Genomic DNA, 27,739 nt, shown 5'->3' with positions numbered 1-27,739 from the left:
AAGCTTTCAGTTAGAGGTATGTATAATGCATAGATGTAATACCTCTCTAACGCAACATAGAAAATTCCTTAACAGCACATAGGTTGTGCATTGTGTGGTAGTTGTTCTGTTTACTTTAAGTGCTGGTTACAGTGAAGCACCATTTCTAGCAGAAGGGCATCTGAATAGCACATTAAAAATGCATTATAACAATGTGTATCATTATTAATTAAAAAATAAAGATTTTACCTGTTATTTTTACAGTAGAGTAGGGTAATAAGTTTAGCAGAGGTTTTTTTTATTGCCCTAAATTTCAGGCAGATAAGGACCTTTATTATTTTATTGCACATATTAGCAGAGAGAAGACCAAAGCTTTCATCAGGAGGTGGGTGGGGAGATATAATACACTGTGCTTCAAAGAGTTTAGAGAAGCCACATAGGTTATCTTCACACCTGCCCCTGGATAAATAAATGCTGCTGGAAGGGAGGGGCGGTCAACATGGTATGTCCTATACCTATTAGAAACCAGGAGAAACTGCTCAACAAAGGGGGGGGGGGGGGGGAAATGCAACTGCACGCCCGCATGCGTCCTCACGCCCACTCACATCTCCAGGAGCCTCCTGCGCATACTGCCCCTATAAGCTCCCGGACACTAGTGTTGGGCGAACACCTAGATGTTCGGGTTCGCGAACGTTCGCCGAACATCGCCGCGATGTTCGGGTGTTCGCGCCGAACATAATGGAAGTCAATGGGGACCCGAACTTTGGTGCTTTGTAAAGCTTCCTTACATGCGACATACCCCAAATTTGCAGGGTATGTGCACATTGGGAGTGGGTACAAGAGGGACACAAAATATTTGAAAAAGAGCTTATAGTTTTTGAGAAAATTGATTGTAAAGTTTCAAAGGAAAAACTGTCTTTTAAATGTGGAAAATGTCATGTTTCTTTGCACAGGTAACATGCTTTTTGTCGCCATGCAGTCATAAATGTAATACAGAGAAGAGGTTCCAGGAAAAGGGACCGGTAACGCTAACCCAGCACCAGCAGCAGCACACGTGATGGAACAGGAGGAGGAGGCGCAGGAGGAGAAGGCCACGCTTTTTGAGACACAACAACCCAGGCCTTGCATGAGGACAAGAAGCGTGCGGATAGCATGCTTTTTACCGCCATGCAGTCATAAATGTAATAAAGATGAGAGGTTCCATAAACAGGGACCGGCAACGCTAACCCAGCAGCAGCACACGTGATGGAACAGGAGGAGGCGCAGGAGAAGAAGGCCACGCTTTCAGGCGCAACTCAGGCCTTGCATGAGGACAAGAAGCGTGCGGATAGCATGCTTTGTACCGCCATGCAGTCATAAATGTAATAAAGATAAGAGGTTCAATAAACAGGGACCGGGCGGCAACGCTAACCCAGCAGCAGCAGACGTGATGGAACAGGAGGAGGCGCAGGAGGAGAAGGCCACGCTTTCATGCGCAACTCAGGCCTTGCATGAGGACAAAAAATGCGTGCGCAAAGCAATGCAATGAGTAGTTTTCAGGACACAATGGGCTATTCGGAGGAGCTATTCCCACCCCCACAATCTTCTACCTGTGAACGGTCAATGGAACAGCCACAAATGTTGTGCCCGGATTCACAACCTTTTTCTGTGGAAAATGCACCTCGCACTGAAATGCAAGGCGAGGCCGAGGATAAACATGACGTCAACAACTCAACATGACGCAAAATGGGGGCGGAACAGAAAGCTGCTTTCAATGTTTTGAAGGCCTTAATTGCCTCCGGTGGCCAGTTAGATGCATCATTCATCACACCCAAATCCCAGAGCAATGTGTGCAGGAATTTGAATCGCAGGAGGTGTACCGAGATCATCTGGACAAGTGACCAAGTGACCAAGTGACAAGTGACAAAGTGAAAAGTGACAAAGTGAAAAGTGACCAGTGACAAAGTGACAAAGTGACTGACAAAGTGACAAAATGACAAAGTGACAAAATGACAAAGTGACAAGTGACAAAGTGACAAGTGACAAAGTGACAAAATGTCAAAGTGACCAGTGACAAAGTGACAAGTGAGAGGTTGTTCTGGGGAGCTCTACTCCACTGCACACAGTCACATATGAGGAGAGGTCTCGTCGGGACTGCTGATCCTCCTCAGCTTGCTCAAAGCCTTGAGGGTTCCTGAAGATCCTCTGCTTGGAGTTCGCCGGGGTTCAGCTTGGTGTCGGGGTCGGCGGCGTCCTCCTCACTCCAACGTGGCAGATCTTCTGTTGAAGGAAAAAAACAAACATTTTTTAAAGTCCAGTACCGCTTCTGAAGGACTCACCAAGAGATGCAGGAGCGCTTCAATGTAGCACACCATCGCTCGCTGGGTGATGTCCCTCCCTACGCGCTGGAATTCTACGCTGCACATGCTAGCACGCTTTTGCGCAGTGCCGAGGCGCATTCCAGCAGCTAGCTACCAAGCTTCTGTGGATCTGATTGGGCCACCATGTTGGATCTCTGCCAAGTCCTCCAAAATTTTGAGCAATCCACGTTGCTTGTAACTGAGCAGTGACAACTCTACAGTCAGCATTACAATACCACTGCTGTGTTTACTGAAGAAATCAATGTTGAAGATGGAAACCGCTGGCATGATGCAAGTGGGGGAATCTGAAGATGAAAACGATCAGCGTGATGATACCAACATCAGGCAACCTGCCTCAGGAAACGCTGGTCCCAGCTATGATAAAGAACAGGACTAGGAACAGCTGGAGTTGGAGCAGGAATTGGATGCCCCCACTGCCAAGGGACAGAGCGGTGCACGTTGGACTTCCACAATTTAGCGGGAATGGACAGCAGAAGAGGAAGAAAGTGATGCTGGTGACGAATATGGTGCATCACAACAATCACAACACTCACAAGAACATGAAGACAGAGGAGTCTGGCAGGATTCTCTGGCACACATGGCTCAATTCATGCTAGACTGCATTGAACGCGGCCCGCACATTATTCACTATTCATTATTATTCATTATTCTGGACAACACCAATTACTGGGTTTATACCCAGTTTATACAAACACAATGTTAAAAAACTGATTGAAGAAAGTGTCAGACAGGTCAAAAATGGAACAATTCCAGCAGGCCCTTGAGAATAGAGACTTTAGAGAGGAGATTGATATCCTCCTCCTTCTCTAGCCAGTTGTACGCCGACAGACTGACTTCAGCAAACCCAGGAGGACCAGGAGGGCAGCAAAGAACACAAGCTGCTGCTAGTGCCCAAAAGGGAATGGTATTGGCAGTGTCCTTGGAGTGGGAACATTTTCTGACACCCATGCAGCAGCCCACAGAACAGCAATCGGGCAGTTCCACGTCCTCCAACACCAATCGCCTGGAGAAGATGGTCAAGGACTACATGTCAGATGGCGTAGCTGTGTTGAACAATCCATCTGCAGACAGACGGTGAGTGTGACAGCACAGAAGGACCATGGCAACTTACTCATAGTACCACAGTTTGATAGTGCTGCCCAAAAAATTATATGGATCCGTGGACCCGGGCAGTACTGGGAAGTGGGAACGCAGATTTTAGTACCTAAACACACGATACAACATGTTTTCCGGGGTCGGACTCTGAGGCACATACAGATGGTCCCGATCATCATCCTCATCATACAACTCTTCTCCTGAGTCTGACCCACCCACCACCCCAACATCCCCAGACACAGACCCCTCATCGTCCTCAACATTAACTTGCGATGCTGGCCTGAGCCTGACCTCCTCCTCCACATCAGGCCCCATCATCTCCTCAATGGCAGCCCTCAATAATCGCTTTGGCGCCGGACCGATGGACACAACGTTCTCCTCTGGGGAGGGCTGCTGCTGACCACTGGCTGCTGGGGTGGATGTTATAGCTTGCGTGGGGCGTTGGCTGTTGCTGTTGTTGGGAGTGCTGCTCACAGCGGAGGTCTCTGAGGAACTCATGGTGAGCTCATATAGTGGTTGACGTTGAGTGGAGTATTACTGATCCCAGCAATATACACACTGACTGGCAGAGTACGCAATGCTATATAGTGGTTGACGGTGAGGGAAGTACTACAGATCCCAGCAATATACACAGTGACTGGCAGTACAATGGTATGGGTGGGTGAGCAGAGTACTACAGATCCCAGCAATGCTATATAGTAATGGGGTGACTGAGTGAGCGACAGTGTACTACTGTTCCCAGCAGACACAGAGTGGCAGTAAACACAATGCTATATAGTGTGGCTGAGCGAGGTACACAGAGTGGCAGTAAACACAATGCTATATAGTGTGGCTGAGCGAGGTACACAGAGTGGCAGTAAACACAATGCTATATAGTGTGGCTGAGCGAGCGGTGTACTACTATTCCCAGCAGACACAGAGTGGCAGTAAACAGAATGTTATATAGTGTGGCTGAGCGAGGTACACAGAGTGGCAGTAAACAGAATGCTATATAGTGTGGCTGAGCGAGCGGTGTACTACTATTCCCAGCAGACACAGAGTGGCAGTAAACACAATGCTATATAGTGTGGCTGAGCGAGGTACACAGAGTGGCAGTAAACACAATGCTATATAGTGTGGCTGAGCGAGCGGTGTACTACTATTCCCAGCAGACACAGAGTGGCAGTAAACACAATGCTATATAGTGTGGCTGAGCGAGCGGTGTACTACTATTCCCAGCAGCGACACAATGACTGGGGGGACCCTGGCTAGCGTGGCTGGAGCGCGAACTACCCTGCCTGCCTACCCAAAGCTAAACCCACAGACAAATGGCGGAGATATGACGTGGTTCGGGTATTTATTTACCCGAACCACGTGACAGTTCGGCCAATCAGAGCGCATTCGGGTCCGAACCACGTGACCCGTTTGGCCAATCACAGTGCTAGCCGAACGTTCGGGGAACGTTCGGCCATGCGCTCTTAGTTCTGCCATGTGGCCGAACGGTTTGGCCGAACACCATCAGGTGTTCGGCCGAACTCGAACATCACCCGAACAGGGTGATGTTCTGCAGAACCCGAACAGTGGCAAACACTGTTCGCCCAACACTACCGGAGACACGAGTGGGATCGAGGATGCACAGCCGCAGTTGCATTTGTCTAGTTAGTCGAATAATTGGATGGTAACCGCTGCAGGGTAGAAGCCCCAGGTAAGTGGCAGTTTGTTTTTATAAAGAACCCCTTTAAAATGAAATTAATATGGCAGCTTCCATAGGTCTCACACTTCGGGTTCATTTTAAGAATATATGGATAACATCACACATGCCTTTACTCTCTCCAGGGACGTAACAATAGCCTCTGCAAGGGATGCAGCCAGGGCTGCCATCGGGTGGGGGGGGGGGGGGGCAGCTAACACTTCAGTGAGGGACCCCCAGAGGGCCTGGTGCCCCCCAATGCCAGGCTCGAACTGCCCCCTTTCCCCCCCAGGGAGCTGGGCAAATCCCCATCCCGGCAGGCCCTCTTGCACTTTAAAAAGGAAGATAAAGATCTACATTCCACGCTGTACTAGGTAAGTCGCTGCTGAGTCTATCTGTGCATGGGCGAGAGGGCAGGCTGGCGCCCTATAGCTATCTACGCTGAAGGCCCCCGGTACCTAGCTACCTACGCTGAAGGCCCCCGGTACCTAGCTACCTACGCTGAAGGCCCCCGGTACCTGGCTACCTACGCTGAAGGCCCCCGGTACCTGGCTACCTACGCTGAAGGCCCCCTGTACCTAGCTACCTACGCTGAAGGCCCCCTGTACCTAGCTACCTACGCTGAAGGCCCCCTGTACCTAGCTACCTACGCTGAAGGCCCCCTGTACCTAGCTACCTACGCTGAAGGCCCCCTGTACCTAGCTACCTACGCTGAAGGCCCCCTGTACCTAGCTACCTACGCTGAAGGCCCCCTGTACCTAGCTACCTACGCTGAAGGCCCCCTGTACCTAGCTAGGTATAGGGGGCCTTCAGTTTAGATAGCAAGTTATAGGAGCCTTCAGTATAGGTAGCCATCTACACTGCAGGCCCCTATACCTAGCTAGCTACCTATGCTGATGGTCACTATAGGGGGCAGGCCTGATCTGTGAGGTGCCCCAAAATTTCTGATGGCGGTCTTGGATGCAGCTGCAGGCAGGGGCCATGGGGGTGAGGGGGGGGGGGGAGCCACAAGTTGTCAGTCTCTCAGGGCAGGGAAAACAAAGGGCACTGAGAACAATTGTGCAGAAAGCTTTTTCTCTAATGACTGCATCTGCTTAGCCACTGATAAGGAATCATACAAAAAGTTTTGTCCCTATTCAGTGTGCAGCTGGGTCTTGTATACAGCCCTCTGCCCCCCACCATGCTACCCCCTTCCCAAATGCTGCATACTGTAGTGATGCTGGAAAAGCCTGCAGAGCCAGTTCTGTTCCATCAGAGGACAGAGCAAGTGTAATAAGAAGCTGGGACTGGGAGCACACGCATCTGTCAGTGTTGTCTGATTACAGAAGCTAATCTCACATGGTGTGTCTGGCAAACGTGCATGCTTTTTCAAAACATACAAAGAAAATGTGTGCAGTGATTCACTGCTGTCGATTTTCATCTACTTGGCCTTGCTTTCCAATTTCTGATGGGGGAAGGGGAGGGGGGCATACAAAGTTTTGCAGGTGGGGCCCAGTGATTTCTAGTTATGCCCCTGGCTCTCAGTTCTAGAAATGGCAGCGGTGCAGCCAGAAAACAAAGATGGCCACCAACAACAGAATTCACTGAACGATCAATAAATTCTACCATTCATATGATCAATTGGATTGTTAGATTTTTATCAATTAGCATTTCCAGAGTGACTATTGATCCAACATTCAGATCGAATTGTTAGGATATTTTCTACTGTTAATGGTAATGATAGTTTCCAATCAGAAATTCAGCAAATAGGATCATTAAAGTGAACCTCCGGACTAAAAATCGACTCAGCAGTACTAAAAAGGCTTTGTGTTTCTTTAAAGAGACACTGAAGTGAGACTAAATCTCGCTTCAGCTCTCATATATAGCAGGGGCATGTGTGCCCCTGCTAAAACGCCGCTATCCCGCGGCTGAACGAGGGTCCCTGACCCCCCAACCCACCCCCCGCAAACCTTGGTCGTCTTCTTGGTCGCAGATTAGCCCTTCCTAGAGGCACGGCTAACGGCTGCAGCCCTGCCTCACAGCGCATCTATCAGACGCGCATCGCCGCCTCTCCCCCACCCCTCTCAGTGAAGGAAGACTGAGAGGGGCGGGGGAGATACGCGCTGACAGACGCGCGTGGGGCAGGGCTGCGGCGGTTAGCCCTGCCCCAATGCGGAAGCGCTCCCCCGCATTACGGAGGGGATTTGGGGGGACAGGGACCCCCGTTAAGCCACGGGATAGCGGCGTTTTAGCAGGGGCACACATGCCCCTGCTAGCTATGAGGTCTGAAGCGAGATCTATTCTCGCTTCAGACTCTCTTTAAAGGGAACCTAAACTGAGGAGGATATGGATTTTTCCTTTTAAAATACTACCAGTTCCCTGACTCTCCTGCTGATCCAGTGTCTCTAATGCTTTCAGCCACAGCCCCTCAACATGCATACAGATCAGATGCTCTGACTGAAGTCAGACTGGATTAGCTGCATGCTTGTTTCAGGTGTGGAATTCAGCCACAACTACAGCCAAAGAGCTCAGCAGGGCTGCCAGGCAACTGGTATTGTTTAACCACCCTGGAGTTCTATTAAGATCACCAGGGCGGCTGCGAGAGGGTTTTTTTTAAATAAAAAAAATATTTCATGCAGCCAACTGAAAGTTGGCTGCATGAAAGCCCACTAGAGGGCGCTCCGGAGGCGTTCTTCCGATCGCCTCCGGCGCCCAGAATAAACAAGGAAGGCCGCAATGAGCGGCCTTCCTTGTTTTGCTTAGATCGTCGCCATAGCGACGAGCGGAGTGACGTCATGGACGTCAGCCGACGTCCTGATGTCAGCCGCCTCCGATCCAGCCCTTAGCGCTGGCCGGAACTTTTTGTTCCGGCTACGCTGGGCTCAGGCGGCTGGGGGGACCCTCTTTCGCCGCTGCTCGCGGCGGATCGCCGCAGAGCGGCGGCGATCGGGCAGCACACGCGGCTGGCAAAGTGCCGGCTGCGTGTGCTGCTCTTTATTTGAACAAAATCGGCCCAGCAGGGCCTGAGCGGCAGCCATCGGCGGTGTTGGACGAGCTGAGCTCGTCCATACCTCTAAGATGGTTAAAAGGAAACACCCATATCCCTCTCAGTTAAGGTTCCCTTTAACAGTTTCACAGCATCAGAACTTTGTTTCTCTTATACAAGCCTCATTTTTAGCTGCACAGAAGAAAACTGCCCGGGCTTTTGTCCTCTGATGCTGTGCAAAGCATGATGGGATTTATGATTTAATTGTTCTCGTTCTGTTTTGGTGCAATTTTTTTTTTTTTTTTTTACACATTTTGAATTTGACATTTGAAGCCTAGCGTGTGCAGCAGGGAGGGGTTATCAGGTCACAGGACAGTTGGAACTGTGTCTCCTGCTCCTTGTCACCTCCTTTCAACCAAAAAGATGACTGCCCCTATGACAAAGATGGCTGCCCCCATGAATCACAAACATTTGCCTGTTCTTTTAAAACAGGGTGGGTAAGAGATTATATTACCTATCTATTCTAATTAACATAACTAATGTAACTTGATGACATCTTTGTTTAGGCTGAAGTTCCCCTTTAAGGAAATTGGACTGTTAGTGGGCACCTAGACTCCTAACTAAAGAGACTCCTAATAAACTAAAGCCTCCTTTCCACAGACTGTTGGACTGTGTGCTCAGCAAGCAGTTACCAGGCAGCAGTGAGCAGTTGTGAGAGTTCGAGGGCCCGTTTCCACTTGTGCCGCACGCATCAGCGAGACTACAGGTACGCAGACTAATCCCATCAGCCGTGCCATTTACGGCTATGGGATTTGCAGCCTCCCGCACGACTTCAAATGGAAAAGATGGCCGGATTGCAAGAGATTCGGATGGCGGTGCTATTCATCCCTATGGCAGAGTTTCTCCACGCGATTTGCCTGCGGGGAAACTCTGCAGATTCAGTCAGATTCTGCGCCAGTGGAAACGGGCCCTGAGAGACATTTCACTGCCCATCAACAGTTAGTGGAAAGAGGCCCAAGAGTAGACAGAGTGGAGCAGTCGGGAGACAGAGTGGGAGAGATGCACCTGCATGGTAAGTAACCTTTTATGAAAAAGTCCCAATGTGTGACAGAGTAGAACTTAAAGAGCAAGAGACACCCATGCTACCCTGGAAATAAAAACATCTGTTATATAAAGTAGATAAAATACTACTTCTACTTGCATATGTATTGTGTTATCCATGTACTGATTCCTGTGAATTTTATAAAGGAAAAGCAGAAAATCCTATTCTAGGCAGTGGCCATCTTGCTAAGCTAATTCTGACATCATATCCTCCCTGACTCTTGTTTTACCCCCTCCTTTCTCTTGCTCATTGTGTATTTATTAGCTACCCTCCTCCCAGAGTCTTCAGACCCTCCCACCGAGGTGTATACTAGCAACTACACTGTCTTATCCTCCAATCACTGAGTCACCTCAGCCTTGCTTGTAAACACAAGTGAGCAGAGGTGTTTCAGATAAGAAAGCTAGGCAGTGAAATAAATGGAAGAGGAAGAATACATTATAGATAAAAAAATAACTCTCAGCATTCAACTCTGGCACTGTTCGGCACTAGGATCAGTGCTCATAAAGTATGTGAAAACTCCAGCAGAAAAAGTTTTGCAAGTTTTGAATGCAGGATTAGCATATTTAGCACTTAATACACTCAGACTAGTTGCTGTTGAAATTTGATTTTTATGGTGACAATACCGCTTTAAGCGAGGTGAACATGAACTTCACACAGCCCGGGCATTCTTTAAGAGGCTAAAATTTTGTGCTCACTCCCAGGGCCAGATTTGTGCTTTCCAGCGCCCAAGGCCGCTGCCAGCCACTACCCCCCTCCAGACAATGCTAGTCAGGGTGTTATACAGAATAATAATCACTGGTTTGCAGGAGGAAAAGTCTGTTTTATGCCTGGTACACACAATGCAATTCTCCATCAGTTCAGATAGAGTAAATTTCCAACATGTCCAATCGTATTTTCATTTTTTATCTTTCTGATGACTGAATTTTTTTTTTTTTTATAGAAGCGAAGTTCATGGGAAGTTGCATGGTATATATATACACAAGTCACTAATGCCTGGTATACGTCTAGGTTTCCTCTCAGAGCAGAGAGTGCTTCAGTAGTGAAGTAGCAGAGCTGAAGGCAGATAGAGCAGAGAGATAAACAGCTGAGCAACAGGTCTCCGATTACAATAAAGCAATCGAAAGGCATCAACTAGCCAATATGAAAATTGCATTCAAACTCAGTAAAAAAAACAACAAACATTCCATACAGATCACCTGGTAGAACTAAAGACGTCACCAACAGTGATACATTTTAGAATGTAAATCGAGAAGATAGATTTTACAATGGGAAAGAAAATGACTAAATCTATAAATATTGTAAACCATAAGCAATTTTATTGTCATTTTCACTACAGTTCCTATTTAATATCCAACAGTAGAAATGTTTAAAGGACAACCAAGGTGACATGATGAGATAGACACACAAGCACACAAAACTAAGCATAACTTTTTCAGGCAGAGAAGGGGGGGGGGGGGGGGGATAAAAAAAAATAAAAACTATGGAAGTGGCAGTTTCTGCCCAGGTCGCACTGGGTCAGACTATAGCATAACCCTCACTGATAAGTAATTACAGCCATAAAACACTTTCTCCTGCTCTCATGGCCCATACTCACGGGCTACAAATGTCGCCCGTGAGTATGAGCCGTTGCACGGGCACGCACCCCGAACCGTCGCTCGTCGCTGCTGTCGCCAGGCGATTGGCGCGGTCAATCGCCCAGCGACAGTTGCCGCCGCATCTCCGCCGCAACTGTCGCTAGTCCGCGTGAGTATGCGGACTAGCGACAGCGACACCCAGGGAATACCATCAACTGCCGACGGGGGAAGGAACAACAGCGACAGCTTTCGCCGCATTAGTTGCCAGGTTCCTCCGCCGTGTGTATGCGGAGGGACCTGGCGACGAGCTGTCGCCGGCCTGTCGCGCACACGCTCACGTGTGCTGGCGACAGGCCACTTTTGCAGCCCGTGAGTATGGGCCATCAAAAGCCATTTACTAACAGGAGAGATAAAAGGGTCAATAATTCATAGATTTCAGCTCTAACATACTTCAATGAAGTGGGATAGATGAAAGATAGGTGGGCACCAGGTGCTTACTGCCGGCGTTCACTATGGACTGCCTGCCACAAATGGTTGTGCTCACGTACCACACACATGTAACGTCCAGCAAGAAGAAAAGTCGGAGCACCAGCTCATGCAATTTGGGGTTTAATTGCAGTCACATAGGCATACAAGCATTCCAGTGAAAGGTGAGAGGGAGAGAGATACCGGCCTTACAGCAGTTTCACGGCAACTGACACTTCTTCAGAGACCAAAAGTATCAAAAAGTTTGATACTTTTGGTCTCTGAAGAAGCGGCAGTTGCCGTGAAACTGCTGTAAGGCCGGTATCTCTCTCCCTCTCACCTTTCACTGGAATGCTTGTATGCCTATGTGACTGCCATTAAACCCCAAATTGCATGAGTTGGTGCTCCGACTTTTCTTCTTGCTGGACGATACTTCAATGAAGGTGCCCTTGAGCATTTATTGTCGTGGAGTCATTTTTAGGAGAATGAGGAGATATACAATTGTTTTTCTCATCAGTTTATTTTCATCTTGGATGTCCTTTAAGACATTGAGTGTATGGTTGCTGCACACATTATGGGGTGGATTCTGGTCTTAATTGCGAACTGAATTAGAAACATGGGCGTAACTACAGCGAGTCAGACCCCCTACAGAGATCTGCAGGTCATCTGTTGGTATGGTGGGGGGGGAACCACAGACCAGACTTCCTCATGTAAGGGTGCATACACATCCAACTTAATCTGGCTAATGATTGTGTAGTTTTGCCAATCTTACCAAGCTCTAGATCAAGAAAAAAAAAAAAAAAAAATGTTTTCTGCTGACCATTCCATGGTAAAAAAAAAAAAAAAAAAAAATGTATACTGACATTCTGGTTGAGGTAGCCCAAAAAGCTTTGCAAAAGTGGGGCATCACCTGACTAGAAGGCCAGGACATCATCCACGTATCTGGAACACATCCTCAAGGCCGAGCGGTAAGGGTTATCAGAGTGGATATAAACTTCTTCCCATGCACCCAGAAAGAGGTTAGCATAAGTACAGGCAATCGGGGTCCCCATTGCGGTGCCAGAGACCTGCTGGTACCGTGTGTCACCGAATAAGAAGGCATTGTGAGAGAACAAACTCCAGGAATTCACACACACGGATCAGTGAATAATGGCGCACAGTGCCTATGCATAAAAATGGCACCACATTAAAAAGATACGCTTATCGCTATTTACCGTTAGTGTGCAGTTTTTCTTCTTTTTTCCCTGTGTGCCATTATGCAGTACTAACGTTATTTATCAATAGCGCCCTACATAAGCCAAACTGCAGACGTTATTTAACTGCAAAAACGGTGAATGGTTTTAATGTAACACTGTCAAGGTTAGGGTTAGGCACCACCAGGGGGGTGGTTAGGGTTAGGCACCACCAAGGGGGGTTTAGGGGTTAGGGAAAGGTACAGAGAGGGTTCTGTGTGTTAACGCTAAATAACGATGAGGCTTTAACACTAAACAATAACGCTTTAACGTTAAATAGCGATAAGTGGCAAACGGATTAGCAGCAACACCGAGCGCCATTATTCGCAGGCGCCATTTTCAGATGTAAGCCACACAAAGGCATTATAAGAAACCTCTTTTATATTTTTTGTTAGTGCAGTGAGGATGTATTTGAACAGAGGTTTCTTATAATGCCTTTGTGTGTGTGAATGCCTGGAGTATTGGAGTATTGTATTGATGCCTGTCAAATTTGTCATTACACTTACAATGTTCCATCACAACTTGCTACTTGTGTGTCACTTGGCTGCAAATTAAAACTATAGTGCCAGACTTGCTTCCTATCCTTGGATTTTTATACTTAAGACTGTCCTGGGTGAGGTTTTGAATGCAGTCTGGTGTAAGGCCTAGTGCACACCAGAGTGGTTCGGCTGCGTTTTGCGATCCGCTTGCGGCTGCAGATAGGCTTGGGTAATGTATTTCAATGGGCTGCTGCACAGCACACCAGAGCGGGAGGCGTTTTGCAGAAACGCATACTCCCAGGGTGAGGCATTTTTGGATTGCGGATGCAATTCTGCCACAATGTTAAGTATAGGAAAAACGCAAACCGCTCTGAAAAACGCCTGTTCAGAGCGGTTTCGCCGGCATGTTTGTTACAGAAGCTGTTCAGTAACAGCTTTACTGTAACAATACATGAAATCTACTACACAAAAACGCTACAGAAAAAGAAGTCTACTCTAAAAGTCTTAATTCAGCTGCAAAAAAAAAAAAAAAAAAAAAACCAGTTGCGACCCTTTGAGTCCAGGGTTTGGGGAAAGAGCACCCCCCCCCCCTCCACCTCATACAGAGGTGGACCTACCATGAAGTCATCTGAATCCCTTGATTCAGGCAGCAAAATCTAGGGGGCAGTAGTGTGGACAAATAGTTTGGGCCACCTGGCACCTGCCTCCTCCACTCTCCCCCCTGTTTTTCTGGCGCGCACACACTACCCTCCTCCAAATCCCCATTCTCATTCGACAGGTGGCACCTGCTGCCCTTCCCTATGACAAGCAGGTGAGGTGTTGATACATGCCTCTTATTTGAAGCATGCTACAGTAAAACCCCACTGGCCAGTCAGAGGGAAGCTTTGGCATGCGATCAGGCAGGGGTGCTTGCGCCAGACCTGCAATTCAGCCCCCTGCTGCTCATTTTGTCAATTGGTGCTGATGGTCTTGCGGGTGGGACCACGGCACCATCATTGGGCCAATCCAATCAGCAGCAGTGAAATCTGATAGGTCTCGCTCGTGAGACCATCAGCACCAGTTAGCAAAAGGAGCAGCAGGCGGCTGTGATTGGGCGGTCTGGTGCCAGCACCGCCACTCGATTGGTGGCGCACCAAAGTTTCCCTTCTGACTGGCCATGGGGATCTCTTGCCGGTGATGAGCCAGGCAGCAGAAAGTCCAGAACTGGCCCTGCCTGCATACATTCAATGAAAGCATACAGGAAATTCCTTCATGTCCTTGGAAGCAAGGTGCACATCCAGCACCACCAGTCTATAGAACGCCTAGCTTTTCATTTTTCCAGACTCCTGAGAACTTTCAGTTTCATAGCCCCACAACTTTCCCAGTTTCATAGTCCCACAAATTTACGACACCTTCCCGGGAGTTTTCAAATTAACCACACAACACACCGGTCTCCATATTATCCTTGCACTTTATTGTCCAGAGTTAAATTCTACAGGATGAGTCAATCGCCATAAGGCCTGAATAAAACCAACATTTAATACTTCAAGAAGTATACAGCCATAAAACACATGCAGTGAAAGTGGAAGGGGGGAGGGAAGAGATAATAGGCTGTAGAAAACCGATAAGCATGACTAGAAAAGCAATGTTACGTGTTGGTGATAATCACAGCATGGTTAAACTGTTGAGGGTCAAACAAACAAAAACAAACAAAAAAAGTGTAAAAAGCAGAAAGTGCATCATTTAGAAACCCATGCAAGAATATGGATTTAAAATATTAAAATATTTACACTTTAAATATTGTGATATTTACTACCAATATTAAATACAAATTCAGAATTACACACTGACAATCCACATACCCAGTGTTTTCAGCCAAAGTCGAAGACAGCAAGTCCGTAGCGAGTCAACATGGACCAGCTTCTTATTTAGATCATAAGGGTTCAAACCCTCTGCCCACCAGGGGGTGCTGGGGAGGTCGAAGAAACTAAAAAGTGTTTTGGCAAGATCAGTCTTGAAGTAGTTAAGAATTTTATTAGGCTGGGCCTAGTCATTAAACACAACACAGACAGTTAAAATATAATAGAAAGTTTTTGCGGAGGTAACAAACTCCTACCACATCTCATCTTCTCAGAAGCCATTGCTCCAAAACCGGTACTGCAGAACATCCTGATCCTTAGTCTAAGGAGGAAGCTAGACCTGCCTTCTCCCTGAGCTTCAGTGCCTCACAAATGGCATGGATGAGTCGGACATACTGCGAGACTTCACACTTTCACCTCTAAGAGCATCGCAGCGAAGGTGGCTCTGATTGACCACGCCGACTATGTACTCCTGGCATTTAAGACAGATGGGCATGGAGGTCCAGTTGTACATCAGCCATTTCTGGAAGGAGATGTCGCCTGAGACATGTTTAGGATGAAATAAAAGCAGCGGAATACTGAAAAGCAAAATAAAAATAAATGTTAAAGGAACTTCAACTATATTTAATTTCACCAATTTTGACTTTGTTTGGCAAATAGTTTGAAACGGTTATCAGATGACTAGCACAGAACAAGCCATTATGCATTTTTTTTTTATAAACCTTGTATTAACCTTAAAAGGAGTCATCAGGGGGAGAATTGGTAAAATAAGTGGTACTTGCCGGGGGCTTCCTCCAGCTCCAAGCTCGTCCCTCGCAGCAGTAGTACTGCGCCTGCGCAGTCCGCTCCGGCCCACGTGGCGGTGATTGACAGCGCCGCTCGCGCAGGCGCAGTACAGAGCGACCTGGAGGTCGCTCTGACGTCATCGCCGGGGACCGGGACGGACCTGGGGCGAACGGCTGTGGGCAGAGCTGCGGCGAGGGACGAGCTTGGAGCTGGAGGAAGCCCCCGGCAAGTACCACTTATTTTACCATTTCTCCGTTTCAGTACAGTGCCGTTCGGGCCATCTCTAATCAGCTGTACACCATCATCCTTAGTAAAGTACACCGGTTTCCTAGGGGGGTGGGGGGGACCTCTGGCACCCGGTCTTCCCTCCAGGCAACCCAGCACTGCGAATCCCAAGCTCACAGGCACCTAACCTTCCCAATGACCATCTCATTTCGGCCTCAGCAGAAAAAGCAAAGCCTGATCCGGTCCGTGCTACTGAGTATTTGTGGGCTGTCAACATGGGGTCGTTGGCCGTCTTCTGGGGGACACAGCGCTGGAACAGTGGAGGATAGGAAAGCTTTCCTCTATTAAGGAGAGAACCCCTTTGGGACACTTGTTTCTTACAGGTACACTTTACATATATACTGTATATCTTCCACATGTAGCAGCCAGAGCCTTACCTAGAGCTGTCTCGGAGGAAGTCTTTACTCCGCATAAGGCTCACCGGATCGCTCTCCTTATTCAGGACCATCGCCTTGAAGAAACTTATAGCCAGCTTCATGCACTTCTGGTATGGCATCAACATCTGTAAGAGGAGATAGTGTGTAAGTCAGGGTTACGAGCCTTTACACAAGTGTGCTTAAATAGGCATAAAAATAAATCCATTCTCTAACAGTTAGCATTTTTTATGGTAAACAGATAAGGATGTTAACCAGGCAATCCAAAATTAATATATTCCATTGAGAAAACAAATAGAATTTTAATCAATAGAATTTACCAGCTCCCTGGCTCTTATTTGGTACATCTGCTGTAAAAGAGAAGTTGCATTCTCTCTCTCTCTCCCCCTCCCTCAGACATAACTAATGCAGCCTGATTGGATGAAGTTTTTCACTCCCATTTTCCCTTCCCACACCTCTGTTCCTCTCTGATTGGCCAAGATTTCTTGTGCTGAGAAGCTAAGAAAGTTACTCAGCTGAAATCCGATCCATACGAATAAACCAGGTCAGCAAAGTCACACAATGATTTGTGAGGATGCACGAAGCTGCAGAGCTGTGTGGGACAGTGTTGCCAACCTTTCATGTTATTTTTTACTGACAAATACCTAAAAATTTACTGACAAAATCCCCTGCGCCGCACGCAGCACGATGTGCCGAAAAATGGGCATGGTCACGCAACAGAATGTGGGCGTGGTCATGGGTGGGGCCAAACAGACCTTTTATAGCACTACTAAAATAATGTATGCCGGGGAAGTTTGAGCTCTGCCATAGTGTTCCCTCCCCCCCCCCAAAATACATGTAATCTTACAGCATTTCACCCAAAGAACAAAACACCACAAAAACACATAAATACACAAATATGGCAGTGGTTCCCTAAATAGGTAGCCAGGGGTATATGTGCCCAGAATAGGTAGCCAGGGGTATATGTGCCCAGAATAGGTAGCCAGGTGTCCCCCAGCAGGAGGGAAGAAGCGCAGAGAAGGGGACAGCGGGGAAGGGGGGGGGGGGGGGACGGGACACATTTTTACCCCCCCCCCCCCCCCTTCCCTCACCTTAGGGCTCTCCCTCCCTCTCCCCTCCAGAACCAAGTTTTGTGCGGGCAGCTGGCAGCAGGCGGAACTTACCGTCTCATTGCAGGCGCGGGATGGATTTGCCGCTAGTCTGGTCCAGACCAGAGCAGTGGCACCAGAACTTCCAGCGCTTGGAGCGAGACGGAGGCAAGTTCCTCCACTGCCAAATGCCGCTCAACACTTAGGGCTCTTCCTCGCTCTCCCCTCCAGAACTAGGGCGAGGAAAGGGGGTGGGGGGGGGGTGGGGGGGGGGGGAAGATGGCCCCCCTTCCCAGCTGTCCCCACAGCTCTCCCTCTTCTCTGCGGTGCTCCCCTCCTGCTCACCTTACGGACACTGCTGAATTCCTTACGGAATTCACGGCCAGCTAAATTTGTATCAAAATTTACGAAATGCCCTTTAATTTACGGCGGTTGGCAACACTGGTGTGGAAGTGCCTGGAGACTGGGAGGAGGCCGGGCAATGCATACACAGAGGAGAGGAAACAGTTAGGGCTGGTTCACACGGACAGTAGGCGTCTGGAAGCTGCGTCGCCCAGTGAAGTCTCGTTTGGGGGGCAGCGGTGTGGCGATCGTTGGCTTCCCATCACGATCAGCATTTTTCATCCCCCCAAGGGGGCATGAAGCTGCGGTGGCTAGGCGACCGTGGACGCCACATGCAGCTTCTAGGTATTTCAGAGTAAAATGAGCCATAAATTACTTTTCCCCTATGTTGCTGTTACTTACAGTAAGTAGCAGAAATCTGACAGAACCGACAGGTTTTGGACTAGCCCATCTCATGGAGGGATTCTCAGGGTTTGCTTTATTTTGAAAAGCATATTACGAATGGCAGTTGCTCTGTCCAACTGCCAAATCAGTGTGTAGCGAGTAGGGAGGCTGGTCAGCATCTTTGTATGAATCCTTTTTAGGGGATGCTGAGAATCACCATGAAAAGATGGACTAGTCCAAAACCTGTCAGTATTGTCAGATTTCTACGACTTACTTTAAGTGACAACATAGAGAAGTAATTTATAACTTATTTTACTCTGGAAGAAATGCACTTATTTGTACATGTACACATGTATTTTAAATTTCACAATTTTCTTGATTGTGGTCCGTTAAAAATGACCCTGATCAATAAGCCAATCTAAGTGCATTTATGGTTTTAGTCAAGATGTCCCATAAGTGGCAAGCTTGTATTTTAAAACTTAACACAGAAGGTTGCACTGCAATAGTACGTCTATGGAACATTTATAGTGCATGCGGTACGCTGGGATCCAACGCACTACAGTATCCCAGGTATTGCATGCAGTGCATTATTGCATAATATGTCCAATTGTTGTCCAATTGTCCATTAACAAAGGCAGTGAAGCATACTTTTTTTCTCATTACAAAAGTCTTCCATCACCCCATAGGTGTTGCAAGCTCTATTCAGGATAGGGGAGAGTAGGCAGTTCACTAACACACGGTTAAAGAAAAAGTTAAATCACGTTTCTAAACCACGTTTCTAAGTGAAAAAGTAAGCTTGTGGATGAAGAGATTAAACGGTAGCATTAGAGGGGGCTGTCCACCAGGGGCACAATTACCTCCACACGGCACTCCGGACAGATGGCCCTGGAAGAGAGGAAAGCTTAGTTATACATGGCCTGGATAAAGAAGAACTCCGACATTTACAGAGAAAACGTGGTGTCTTGAGCTGGAAGTCCCCAAGACATAAGCAACTTCTTCAAAAAGGAGGTGAAGAAATACCCAGACATACATACAGATAATCTACCTACTTCAAAAGAACAGTGTAAACAGACTCAATACAGATATAACCAAGGAGTTGAACTTACCCGGGGCTTCTAATGCCCCCTCCCCCCCCCCCCCCCCCCGCAGACATCCTGTGCCCGTGCAGCCACTCACCGATGCTCCGGCCCCACCTCCGGTTCACTTCTGGAATTTCAGACTTTAAAGTCTGAAAACCACTGCGCCTGCGCAGAGGTGTCCTCGTGTTCCGCTGATGTCACCAGGAGTGTATAGCACAAGCCCAGTATGGTCTGTGCCTGTGCAGTACGCTCCTGGTGACATGGAGCGAGGACACGGCAATGCAGGCGCAGTGGTTTTCAGACTATAACCACTTCCCGACCGCCATATGTACAATTGGCGGCCGGGAAGTGGACCCCGCAAGGACCGCCGCATGTACAAATGGCGGCGGTCCTTGTACGGGCATGGGCGGAGCGATCGCGTCATTCGTGACGCGATCCTCCGCCGGGGACTGGCTTTGCCCCCCTTGCGCTGTAACCCGCCGGCCGTTCGGAAGCGCCGGCGGGTTACTAGCACCCGGATCGCCGCATACAAAGTGTATTATACAGGTTGCCTCCTGCCCTGGTGGTCCCAGTGTCCGAGGGACCACCAGGGCAGGCTGCAGCCACCCTAGTCTGCACCCAAGCACACTGATTTTCCCCCCCCCCCCCTGCCCCCTGATCGCCCCCAGCATCCCGCAGACCCCCCCCCCCTGCCCACCCCCCAGACCACTGTTTGCACCCAATCACCCATCAATCACTCCCTGTCACTATCTATAAACGCTATTTTCTTTTATTCCCTAAACTGCCCCCTGCTCCCTCCTGATCACCCGCCCCCCCCCCCCCCCCACCTCTCAGATTCTCCCCAGACCCCCCCCGTGTACTGTATGCAACTATCCCCCTGATCACCTGTCGATCACCTATCAATCACCCCCTGTCACTGCCACCCATCAATCAGCCCCTAACCTGCCCCTTGCGGGCAATCTGATCACCCCCCCACACCAATAGATCGCCCGCAGATCCGACGTCAGATCACCTCCCAAGTGCAGTTTTTACATCTGTTCTCTACCCTAAACACCCACTAATTACCCATCAATCACCCCCTGTCACTGCTACCCATCAGATTAGACCCCTATCTGCCCCTAGGGCACTCAATCACCCGCCCACACCCTCAGAACGCCCTCAGACCCCAGCCCTGATCACCTCGCCAGTGCATTGCTTGCATCTATTCCCCCCTCTAATCACACCTTGAGACACCCATCATTAACCTCCTGTCACCCCCTAGCACACCTATCCATCAGATGAGGCCCTAATTTGCCCCGTGTGGGCTCCTGATCACTCGGCCAAACCCTCAGATCCCCCTCAGACCCCCTTCCGATCACCTCCCCAGTGCATTGATTGCATCCATTTTCCCCTCTAACCACCCCCTGAGCAACCCATCAATCACCTCCTGTCACCCCCATAGCACTCCTATTCATCAGATCAGGCCCAATACAACCTGTCATCTAAAAGGCCACCCTGCATATGACCGGTTCCACAAAATTCACCCCCTCTCATAGACCACCTGTCATCAAAATTTGCAGATGCTTATACCCCTGAACAGTCATTGAGACATTTGGTTTCCAGACTACTCACGGTTTTGGGCCCCTAAAATGCCAGGGCGGTATAGGAACCCCACAAGTGACCCCATTTTAGAAATAAGACACCCCAAGGTATTCCGTTAGGTGTATGGCAAGTTCATAGAATTTTTTTTGTCACAAGTTAGTGAAAAATGACACTTAGCGGAAATTGATTTTTATTGTTTTTTTTTCACAAAGTGTCATTTTTCAGCTAACTTGTGACAAAAAAAATTCTATGAACTTGCCATACACCTAACGGAATACCTTGGGGTGTCTTCTTTCTAAAATGGGGTCACTTGTGGGGTTCCTATACTGCCCTGGCATTTTAGGGTCCCTAAACCGTGGGAGTAGTCTAGAAAACAAATGCCTCAAATGACCTGTGAATAGGACGTTGGGCCCCTTAGCGCACCTAGGCTGCAAAAAAGTGTGACACATGTGGTACCGCTGTACTCAGGAGAAGTAGTATAATGTGTTTTGTGGTGTATTTTTACACATACCCATGCTGAGTGGGAGAAATCTCTGTAAATGGACAATTGTGTGTAAAAAAAAAAAAAAAACAATTGTCATTTACAGAGATATTTCTCCCACCCAGCATGGGTATGTGTAAAAATACACCCCAAAACACATTATAATACTTCTCCCGAGTACGGCGATACCACATGTGTGGCACTTTTTTGCAGCCCTAACTGCGCTAAGGGGCCCGAAGTCCAATGAGCACCTTTAGGCTTTACAGGGGTGCTTACAATTTAGCACCCCCCAAAATGTCAGGACAGTAACACACCCCACAAATTACCCCATTTTGGAAAGTAGACACTTCGAGGTATTCAGAGGGGGAGCATAGTGAGTCCGTGGCAGATTTCATTTTTTTTTGTCGCAAGTTAGAAGAAATGGAAACTTTTTTTTTTTGTCACAAAGTGTCATTTTCCGCTTACTTGTGACAAAAAATAATATCTTCTATGAACTCACTATGCCTCAGTGAATACTATGATGAATATTAATAAAAAGTAAAAATCGCAGCAGCAATCAAATAGCACCAAAAGAAAGCTTTATTAGTGACAAGAAAAGGAGCCAAAATTCATTTAGGTGGTAGGTTGTATGAGCGAGCAATAAACCGTAAAAGCTGAAGTGGTCGGAATGGAAAAAAGGGTCTGGTCTTTAAGGGTAAAGCCCCACGGTCCTTAAGTGGTTTAAAGTCTGAAATTCCAGAAGTGAACAGGAGGCGGGGCCGGAGCATCGGTAAGTGGCTGCGTGGGCACAGGATGTCTGCGTGGGACCATTAGAAGCCCCAGGTAAGTTCAACTCATTTTCCGCCGACCCCCCTACAGTGTCCCTTTAAGCAAGGAAGCTGAAGATGCCACACAGGGGGTTATGATATGGGAGGAGGGGGGAGGTCAACGACATCTCTGGCTACCTATACAAGAGGGCACCTCTGGCTACATAATACTGGGAGGCACATTTAGTTTTCCAACACTGAGGCACCTCTGGCTACCGAGTACTATTTGGTGGGCACTTTTCAGTATTTGATAGTCCTGTGGATCAATATCTGTAGAATTAATAGCCCATCTGCCCATCTACTAGTCCTGAGAGTCCACCCTCAAATCAAATCTGGGGGAAACATCTTATCTTACCACACCTGGCTATTTAATACTTCTAAGTAGCTTAAAGAGAAACCGTAATCAAGATTGAACTTCATCCCAAGCAGCAGCCAATACCCCCTTTCCCACGAGAAATCTCTTCCTTTTCACAAACTGATCATCAGTGGGCTCTGATATTGTGGTGAAACCCCTCCCACAGTGATATCAGGTCCATGGTTCTGACATCACACTGTGGGAGCCTTGTTGCATTGTGGGAAATAACAGCTGTTTCCAACTGCCAAAAAAGCAAGCATCATCTCCTTCCAGTGACATCACTTGCCAGCAGTAAAATGTCACCACGTGATAAATGTCAGAATGTAAATCAGGGAGAGAAAAGATTTTACAATGTGCAAGCACTGACTAAATCATTAGTCATTATTGTAAAAATGAAGCACTTTTATTACATCATTGGAGTTCCTCTTTAAGCCTGGTACACACGCCAGATGAAACTCATCCAAGGCAAACAGTAATGGCCACCTCCGCAGAGAATACGGTGTGCCCCCGACCGCTCAGTCAGCAATCAGGCGCATTCACTTCGGCCAAGTGATGTCCGACAGCATTGTTCTACCCCACACTTTGCCCCAGTGATATCCCACCCTTAATTCTTTTAACTTATGGAGGATTATGAAGACAATCATTTTGAGACACCTAGCTACTAGTGTTGGGCGAACATCTAGATGTTCGGGTTCGGGCCGAACAGGCCGAACATGTCCGCGATGTTCGGGTGTTCGACCCGAACTCCGAACATAATGGAAGTCAATGGGGACCCGAACTTTTGTGGTTTGTAAAGCCTCCTTACATGCTACATACCCCAAATTTACAGGGTATGTGCACCTTGGGAGTGGGTACAAGAGGAAAAAAAATTTAGCAAAAAGAGCTTATAGTTTTTGAGAAAATCGATTTTAAAGTTTCAAAGGGAAAACTGTCTTTTAAATGCGGGAAATGTCTGTTTTCTTTGCACAGGTAACATGCTTTTTGTCGGCATGCAGTCATAAATGTAATACATATAAGAGGTTCCAGGAAAAGGGACCGGTAATGCTAACCCAGCAGCAGCACACGTGATGGAACAGGAGGAGGGTGGCGCAGGAGGAGAAGGCCACGCTTTGAGACACAACAACCCAGGCCTTGCATGAGGACAAGAAGCGTGCGGATAGCATGCTTTGTACCACCATGCAGTCATAAATGTAATAAAGATAAGTGGTTCAATAAACAGGGACCACGCGGCAACGCTAACCCAGCAGCAGCACACGTGATGGAACAGGAGGAGGCGCAGGAGGAGAAGGCCACGCTTTGCGAGACACAACAACCCAGGCCTTGCATGAGGACAAAAAAGCGTGCGGAGAGCATGCTTTGTAACCGCCATGTAGTCATAAATGTAATAAAGATAAGAGGTTCAATAAACAGGGACCACGCGGCAACGCTAACCCAGCAGCAGCAGCAGCAGCAGCACACGTGATGGAACAGGAGGAGGCGCAGGAGGAGAAGGCCACGCTTTGTGAGACACAACAACCCAGGCTTGCATGAGGACAAAAAGCGTGCGGATAGCATGCTTTGTACCGCCATGTAGTCATAAATGTAATAAAGATAAGAGGTTCCATAAACAGGGACCGGCAACGGTAACCCAGCAGCAGCAGCAGCAGCAGCAGCACACGTGATGGAACAGGAGGAGGCGCAGGAGGAGAAGGCCACGCTTTGTGAGACACAACAACCCAGGCCTTGCATGAGGACAAAAAGCGTGCGGATATAGCAGCAATGCTTTTTGCCGCCATGCAGTCATAAATGTAATACAGATGAGAGGTTCAATAAACAGGGACCGGAAACGCTAAACCATCCCAGATGTTCATCGGTCATGTTACTTGGTTGGGGTCCAGGAGTGTTGCGTAGTCGTTCCAATCCAGGATTGATTCATTTTAATTTGAGTCAGACGGTCTGCATTTTCTGTGGAGAGGCGGATACGCCGATCTGTGATGATGCCTCCGGCAGCACTGAAACAGCGTTCCGACATAACGCTGGCTGCCGGGCAAGCCAGCACCTCTATTGCGTACATTGCCAGTTCGTGCCAGGTGTCTAGCTTCATGCCCCGGTTTCAGGTCCAGCGGTGCCAGCCACAAATCCGTCTGTTCCTTTATTCCCCTCCAAATTTCCTCCCCTGTGTGCTGCTTATCCCCAAGGCAGATCAGCTTCAGCAACGCTTGCTGACGCATGCCAACAGCTGTGCTGCACTGCTTCCACGATCCTACTGCTGCTGGTGCTGGGGTTAGCGTTTCCGGATGAGGTACAGCTTTGAGATGCGTTGGAGGAGAAGGAGTCAGAGAGGTAGGTGCTGCTGTTGTTATCCAGTGGGAGGGACGGCGGTGCAGCTGTTTGCGGCGTGGGCAACACCCGCGCCGTAGCAGGTGAGGAATCACTGCCAGGCTCCACAAGGTTCACCCAGTGCGCGGTAAGGGAGATGTATCGACCCTGGCCGAACGCACTTGTCCAGGTGTCAGTGGTGAGGTGAACCTTGCAGGCAACGGCATTCTTCAAGCTTCGGGTTATTTAGCTGACCACGTGCTCATGCAACTCAGGCACTGCAGAGCGCGCAAAGTGGTAGCGGCTGGGAACCACGTAACGTGGGATGGCCACTGACATCATGCCCTTGAAGCTGTTTGTCTCTCACCACTCGATATGGCAGCATTTCGCAGGCCAGAAGCTTGGCTATGCTGGCTGGCTGTTACTGCCACGGCCCGCGGGTTCATTTGCTGGCAATTTCCTCTTGTGCTCAAACATCTCAGAGACAGACAACTCAACCGTAGCACTGCACACCGAAGGGCTGTTGGTTGTTGTGTTTGATGAACACTGGGAGACCTCAAGAGCACTAGTCCGGAAAGTGACAGTGTCAGCATCGTCTGATGTTTGTGAATGTTGTGAACCACGCAATGGCTGGGCTACTGCTGCTGCTGAGGCGGGTCTGGTGGTGAGTCTGGTGAACCCAAGGGAGGCAGTGTTGCTGGTGGTACGGTGGTACCCTGTCCTGCCGCGTTTGCCCACAGAGTGGGATGTTTGGATAGAATGTGGCGGCTCATGCTGGTGGTGGAGAGGTTGTTAATACTTTTCCCCCTGCTCAGGCGGGTCTTGCACACCTTGCAAATCGCCATGGTAACATCCTCAGTGCAGTCTTCAAGAAAGCCCAGACTTTAACTGGCTGAGGACTCGGACCTCGTGCGTGATGTGCTGGTGCTGCTTAACCCACTGCTGGACGCTTGAGAGGTCATCCAAGTAATTATCTGTCCTGTTCTTTTGGATCTGTGAGGGTTGTTGTCCTGGACAACATGGGCAGTATTGAGTGGGTTTTCTTGGGTGCTCCCCTGTGGCCTGTACGTGAACCGTCAGGGGAAACACCTCTTCCCTTGCCCCTCCCTCTTTCACCGGATTTCTTCCTCATTTCACTTAAAGTACACGCTGACTGGCAGCAGTACAGTGGCAGTACAGAAATGCTATACAGTGGTGGGTGAGCGGTGTACCACTATTGTCAGCAGTGACACAGAGCACAATGCTATACAGTGGCGGGTGAGCGGTGTACTACTGTTCCCCAGCAGAATCAGAGTGGCAGTAAACAATGGTATATAGTCTGGCTGAGCGGTGTACACAGAGTGTCAGTAAACAATGGTATATTAGTCTGGCTGAGCGGTGTACACACAATGCTATATAGTCTGCTATATAGTGTCAGTAAACAATGGTATATTAGTCTGGCTGAGCGAGCGGTGTACTACTGTTCCCCAGCAGAATCAGAGTGGCAGTAAACAATGGTATATAGTCTGGCTGAGCGGTGTACACAGAGTGTCAGTAAACAATGGTATATAGTCTGGCTGAGCGGTGTACACACAATGCTATATAGTCTGCTATATAGTGTCAGTAAACAATGGTATATAGTCTGGCTGAACGAGCGGTGTACTACTGTTCCCAGCAGACACAGAACAGTACACAGAATGCTATATAGTTGTGGCTGAACGAGCGGTGTACCACTGTTCCCAGCAGACACAGAACAGTACACAGAATGCTATATAGTGTGGCTGAACGAGCGGTGTACTACTGTTCCCAGCAGACACAGAACAGTACACAGAATGCTATATAGTGTGGCTGAACGAGCGGTGTACCACTGTTCCCAGCAGACACAGAACAGTACACAGAATGCTATATAGTGTGGCTGAACGAGCGGTGTACTACTGTTCCCAGCAGACACAGAACAGTACACAGAATGCTATATAGTGTGGCTGAACGAGCGGTGTACTACTGTTCCCAGCAGACACAGAACAGTACACAGAATGCTATATAGTGTGGCTGAACGAGCGGTGTACTACTGTTCCCAGCAGACACAGAACAGTACACAGAATGCTATATAGTGTGGCTGAACGAGCGGTGTACCACTGTTCCCAGCAGACACAGAACAGTACACAGAATGCTATATAGTGTGGCTGAACGAGCGGTGTACTACTGTTCCCAGCAGACACAGAACAGTACACAGAATGCTATATAGTGTGGCTGAACGAGCGGTGTACTACTGTTCCCAGCAGACACAGAACAGTACACAGAATGCTATATAGTGTGGCTGAACGAGCGGTGTACTACTGTTCCCAGCAGCGACACACAATGACTGGGGGGGACCCTGGCTAGCGTGGCTGGAGCGCGAACTACCCTGCCTGCCTACCCAAAGCTAAACCCACAGACAAATGGCGGAGATATGACGTGGTTCGGGTATTTATTTACCCGAACCACGTGACAGTTCGGCCAATCAGAGCGCGTTTGGGTCCGAACCACGTGACCCGTTCGGCCAATCACAGCGCTAGCCGAACGTTCGGGGAACGTTCGGCCATGCGCTCTTAGTTCGGCCATATGGCCGAACGGTTTGGCCGAGCACCGTCAGGTGTTCGGCCGAACTCGAACATCACCCGAACAGGGTGATGTTCTGCAGAACCCGAACAGTGGCGAACACTGTTCGCCCAACACTACTAGCTACTAACTTATATGGAAGCATGTGAAAACCTAATTCTTTTATCTGTATTCATGACTACAGAATCATTTTTTTCGGGAGGCATGTGACTACGTAATACTTTAACCTCCCTAGCGATATTGACGGATATACACGTCGATACAAAACATGCTGTGAACAATATTGATGTGCAGACACGTCAATACTCTCCTGCACTGTATACTAGACCCTTGCTTTACATTACAACAAAAAAAAAAAAATATATAAAAATTGGATCACTTTTTGCACTTTTTTCTAGTAAACAATGCCATTTGCCTGGCAGCCCTGTTAATCTTCTGGCATAAGTAGTGTCTGACTCAGCTTTTACTCTATTAGTCATATGCTTTTTCCAGGGTTTTGACTCCGAGTACCTGATCTGTTGCATGCTTGTTAAGGGTAAATGCCT

At 48.4% G+C, this 27,739-nt stretch overlaps 1 protein-coding gene across 1 annotated transcript in view; it reads right to left on the bottom strand.

The window, feature by feature from the left end:
* Positions 1–14,368: 14,368 nt before the first annotated feature.
* LOC137541016 (protein spire homolog 1-like) overlaps positions 14,369–27,739 on the bottom strand; it is a 75,728-nt gene continuing 62,357 nt past the window's right edge. Inside the window, exons 14-16 of the mRNA XM_068262166.1 lie at positions 18,875–18,902; positions 16,207–16,331; positions 14,369–15,336 (exon numbers count right to left, since the gene is read on the bottom strand). Coding sequence (XP_068118267.1) covers positions 15,117–15,336; positions 16,207–16,331; positions 18,875–18,902 — 373 coding nt within the window. The 3' untranslated portion in view covers positions 14,369–15,116. The remainder of the gene's footprint in view (positions 15,337–16,206; positions 16,332–18,874; positions 18,903–27,739) is intronic.

This window comes from Hyperolius riggenbachi, chromosome 12 (genome assembly GCF_040937935.1).
Source record: "Hyperolius riggenbachi isolate aHypRig1 chromosome 12, aHypRig1.pri, whole genome shotgun sequence".
Lineage (NCBI taxonomy): Eukaryota > Metazoa > Chordata > Amphibia > Anura > Hyperoliidae > Hyperolius > Hyperolius riggenbachi.
Note: the sequence above shows the minus strand (reverse complement) of the source record. Positions and strands in the feature narration are given on the sequence as shown.